Here is a 5,000-nt window from a genome sequence, read left to right on the forward strand (position 1 = left end):
GTGGATAGGGTAGTGGGTAGGGTAGTGGGTAGGGTAGTGGGTAGGGGTGTGGGTAAGGGTGTGGGGAAGGGTGGGTAAGGTAGTGGATAGGGGTGTGGGTAGGGGTGTGGGGAAGGGTGGGTAGGGTAGTGGGTAGGGTAGTGGGTAAGGGTGTGGGGAAGGGTGGGTAGGGCTGTGGGTAGGGGTGTGGGGAAGGTTGTGGGTAGGGGTGTGGGTAAGCGTGGGTAGGGGTGAGAGGAAGGGTGTGGGTAATGGTGTGGGGAAGGGTGTGGGGGAAGGTGGGTAGGGATGTGAATAAGGGTGTAGGAAAGGGTGGGTAAGGGAGGGTAGGGTGAGGTAGGAAGGATGAGTAGGTAGGGAAGGGGATGTGGGTAGGTTTGGGTAAAGATGGGTAACGTTGGGTAGGTGTGGGTTAAGTGGCATGGGTAAGGGTGTGGGTAGATTTAGGTAGGGATGGGTAGCGTTGGATGGATAAGACAGACTAAGAGTGGGAAAGGTTGGGTAAGATTGGGTAGAATTTGGGTAGATCTAAAATACCATTCTGAGAGAATTCGGGGAAATAAATTCAAAATTCAGACTTCGAGCAGACGTTGGTACGGTAAAGTATTGGAAAATCATTAGATTGCATATACTGTAATAATAATAATAAAAAAAATGAATTAAATTATTGTCAGCCACACAAAAGGGTGAGGTCGCACGAAATGGATTGTACAGTGACTTGATTATATTATCGTATCTTATAAAAAGACAATTGCTGTACGAACATGAGGGCTATTTAAGGTTTGTGGAATGGAGTTCAAGGAAAGAGGGAGAGGGAGATAGATAGATAGATAGATAGATAGAGAAAGAGAGAAACCATTAATTTATGAGATTCATACACCCTCTCCCCCTCCCTCCCCCCCCCCCCTTCCCCTCTCCCCCTCAGTCGGAAGAACCCCTTCGGCATAACGATCGCCCTGAACGCAACTGGCGGTGCGATCGGCGAGATCTTCTGGGACGACGGCGATAGTGAGCACACAATGGACACGGCTTTCTGGGCCACCATCGTCTTCGCTGAGGTTGGTGGTGGTGGTGGTTGTGGTGAATGGGTATGGTGGTGGTGGTGGTGAATGGGTATGGTGGTGGTTTTGGTTGTGGTGGTGGTGTATGGTGGTGGTTGTGGTGGTGGTGTATGGGTATGGTGGTGGTTGTGGTTGTGGTGTATGGGTATGGTGGTGGTTTTGGTTGTGGTGTATGGGTATGGTGGTGGTTTTGGTTGTGGTGTATGGGTATGGTGGTGGTTGTGGTGAATGGGTATGGTGGTGGTTTTGGTTGTGGTGTATGGGTATGGTGGTGGTTGTGGTGAATGGGTATGGTTTTGGTTGTGGTGTATGGGTATGGTGGTAGTTTTGGTTGTGGTGTATGGGTATGGTGGTGGTTGTGGTGAATGGGTATGGTTTTGGTTGTGGTGTATGGGTATGGTGGTGGTTTTGGTTGTGGTGGTGGTGTGTGGTGGTGGTTTTGGTTGTGGTGTATGGGTATGGTGGTGGTTGTGGTGTATGGGTATGGTGGTGGTGGTTGTGGTGTATGGGTATGGTGGTGGTTGTGGTGTATGGGTATGGTGGTGGTGGTTGTGGTGTATGGGTATGGTGGTGGTTGTGGTGTATGGGTATGGTGGTGGTTGTGGTGTATGGGTATGGTGGTGGTTGTGGTGTATGGGTATGGTGGTGGTTGTGGTGAATGGGTATGGTGGTGGTTTTGGTTGTGGTGAATGGGTATGGTGGTGGTTGTGGTGAATGGGTATGGTGGTGGTGGTTGTGGTGAATGGGTATGGTGGTGGTTGTGGTGAATGGGTATGGTGGTGGTTGTGGTGAATGGGTATGGTGGTGGTGGTTGTGGTGAATGGGTATGGTGGTGGTTTTGGTTGTGGTTAATGGGTATGGTGGTGGTGGTGGTTGTGGTGAATGGGTATGGTGGTGGTGGTGGTGTATGGGTATGGTGGTGGTTGTGGTGGTGGTGTATGGGGATGGTGGTGGTTGTGGTTGTGGTGTATGGGGATGGTGGTGGTTGTGGTGAATGGGTATGGTGGTGGTTTTGGTTGTGGTGTATGGGTATGGTGGTGGTTTTGGTTGTGGTGTATGGGTATGGTGGTGGTTGTGGTGGTGGTGTATGGGTATGGTGGTGGTTGTGGTGTATGGGTATGGTGGTGGTTGTGGTGTATGGGTATGGTGGTGGTTGTGGTGGTGATGTATGGGGATGGTTGTGGTTGTGGTGAATGGGTATGGTGGTGGTGGTTGTGGTGTACGGATACGGTGGTGGTTTTGGTTCTGGTTATGAAGATTCTGATGGTGCTAATAGTAATGATGAGGGGATTACAGTAATAATGAAATGATTATGATAGTAGTAATAATTAGAGTAATGATGCTAGTCATGACAAATATAAGATTAATAGCAATAAACGATACTAATAGTATCCCTATAACAATCCTACTACCACTACTTCTAATAAAACAACAACTAGACATTAGTACTATTATTAGCTGCAGTATCAGTACAAATACAACCACTGATACTAACAATAATGACACTATAATCCCACTAACACCTTCCCTCTCACAGGATACCCTCACCATGGAAGTAGCTCACAGCACAGACCCTGTTCAAGGACTCCATCTTGAGACTCTCCAGTTCTTCGGATATCCTTCTAATCCTGCAGGAGTCCAGGTCAATGGCGACGACCTTCCATCTTCTGATTGGGCTTTTAATGGCAACGTTCTCTCGGTTTTCCTCTCTGTGCCTTTGGGGGAAAATCTGGTGGTTACTTTGGGTTGAATTTGGGTTGAGGAGGAGAGAGATGCGGGGGTGGAGGATGTGAAGGAACGGGAAGGGAGTTGTGGTGGAATGGGAGGAGGATGTGAAGGAACGGGAGGAGGATGTGAAGGAACGGGAAGGGAGTTGTGGTGGAATGGGAGGAGGATGTGAAGGAACGGGAGGAGGATGTGAAGGAACGGGAGGATGATGTGATGGAACGGGAGGAAGATATGAAGGAACAGGAGGAGGATGTGAAGGAACGGGAGAAGGATGTGAAGGAACGGGAGGAGGATGTGAAGGAACGGGAGGAGGATGTGATGGAACGGGAGGATGTGAAGGGATGGAAGGGAGTCGTGGTGGAATGGGAGGAGGATGTGAAGGAACGGGAGGAGGATGTGAAGGAACGGGAGGAGGATGTGAAGGAACGGGAGGAGGATGTGAAGGAACGGGAGGAGGATGTGAAGGAACGGGAGGAGGATGTGAAGGAACGGGAGGAGGATGTGAAGGAACGGGAGGAGGATGTGAAGGAACGGGAGGAGGATGTGAAGGAACGGGAGGAGGATGTGAAGGAACGGGAGGAGGATGTGAAGGAACGGAAGGAGGATGTGAAGGAACGGAAGGAGAATGTGAAGGAACGGAAGGAGGATGTGAAGGAACGGGAGGAGGATGTGAAGGAACGGGAGGAGGATGTGAAGGAACGGAAGGAGAATGTGAAGGAACGGAAGGAGGATGTGAAGGAACGGGAGGAGGACGTGAAGGAACGGAAGGAGAATGTGAAGGAACGGGAGGAGGATGTGAAGGAACGGGAGGAGGATGTGAAGGAACGGAAGGAGGATGTGAAGAAGAAAAAAAGAGCGGGAAGATAAGAAATAAATCAAATAAATTGGAAAAGAGATACAAGGAGAAATTAGATAGAAAAAGAAAAAGAAAATGAAGCATAGAAGAATTCAAGAGAAAAAAAGAGATAGGAGAGGAGGGAAGTTCAGATAAAGAAATAAGAGATTGGAATGTGTAAAAGAAGGAGCATCTAAAAAAAAAGACAGAAAAAAGAAAATAAGTAAAAAATAATGGGGAAAGACCTTGCAATGTTGATTTTTTTGTGCATTTTGCTGTTATGCATTTTACTAATGCAGCCTTTCTATCGTTGCATTGTTCGAAGGTTGCGAAATAGGAGTGAAACCAAATAAAATTAATCAACGAATTTATGATAACCTCTGGTCGAAGAATAAAACTGATTCATATTGCATATCATGTTTCTTTTTCCTTTCTTCAAAACTATGACAATATATCAATTAATATATTTTATTTTTCTTTCTTTCTCTACTGTTCTGTTATTCCATTTTCTGTTAGTTCTGTTATCCCTTTGTCCTGACCATTTTCTTGTATCCTTTTCTTCTTTCTACTGTTCTATTATCGCGTGTTCTCCTTTATTCTTTCTTCTCTTTGCTCCTCCTTTCTTTCTCCTCCTTCCACTGAGCTTTGCAACGACATTGCACACTCCTTTCGTATGCAATGTCTGTTTACTCTTGCACGACTGTTTCATCAATATTTCTATGAAAATTACTTTCAATTCTTAAATGTGGGGTGTATAAAAGACCTATTTATAGTTTCATTTTATTATCATCAATATATGTTTTTTTTTTCATTCAGATTATAAAATCTGGGTTTGATTCAAGATTCATAATAGTACTTATGCCTAAAGAACAGGATAGCACAGGTTCTTTATCATTAATTTGTCTAAAAAAGAAGAAAAAAAAAAATCCTTTCATTCCTTTAACTTCCCCTTTCACTATTCCCAACCTCCCAACCCATAACCTCTAACCTCTTAACTCAAGACCCCTCTACATCCTAACCATCACCCCTTACCCTCTACCCCCCCCCTCCCTTCCTCCCTCAAAACTCTTTATTTCCAACTCCCTAACCCTTCTAACCTCTAACCTCCCTTCCCCCCTTCCCTCGATCCCCCAACCTCCCTCCCCCCCCTTCCCCCTAACCCCAACCTTCTAACCTCCTCTCCCTCTCCCCCTCTAACTCCTAATCCTCACCCCTCCCTAACTCCCAACCCACTCCCCTTCCCCAAACTTCCTAAGCCCCTAATTTAACCCTATCCCCCAACCTCTTCCCCTCCCCCCTCCTCCTCTTTTAACCCCCACCTCTCATCCCCCTCCCCCTTCCCTTCTCCCTACATCCTACCTCTCCTCTTCCCTCCC

At 46.9% G+C, this 5,000-nt stretch overlaps 1 protein-coding gene across 1 annotated transcript in view; it reads left to right on the forward strand.

The window, feature by feature from the left end:
• The window catches only part of LOC122247207 (sucrase-isomaltase, intestinal), a 27,402-nt gene extending 23,366 nt beyond the window's left edge, over window positions 1–4,036 (forward strand). Inside the window, exons 18-19 of the mRNA XM_043006258.2 lie at window positions 926–1,058; window positions 2,599–4,036. Coding sequence (XP_042862192.2) covers window positions 926–1,058; window positions 2,599–2,811 — 346 coding nt within the window. The 3' untranslated portion in view covers window positions 2,812–4,036. The remainder of the gene's footprint in view (window positions 1–925; window positions 1,059–2,598) is intronic.
• The last annotated feature ends 964 nt before the right edge of the window (window positions 4,037–5,000 follow it).

The sequence above is a fragment of the Penaeus japonicus genome, unplaced genomic scaffold, assembly GCF_977035675.1.
Source record: "Penaeus japonicus unplaced genomic scaffold, GWHDUDI00000001_assembly GWHDUDI00000002, whole genome shotgun sequence".
Taxonomy (NCBI): domain Eukaryota; kingdom Metazoa; phylum Arthropoda; class Malacostraca; order Decapoda; family Penaeidae; genus Penaeus; species Penaeus japonicus.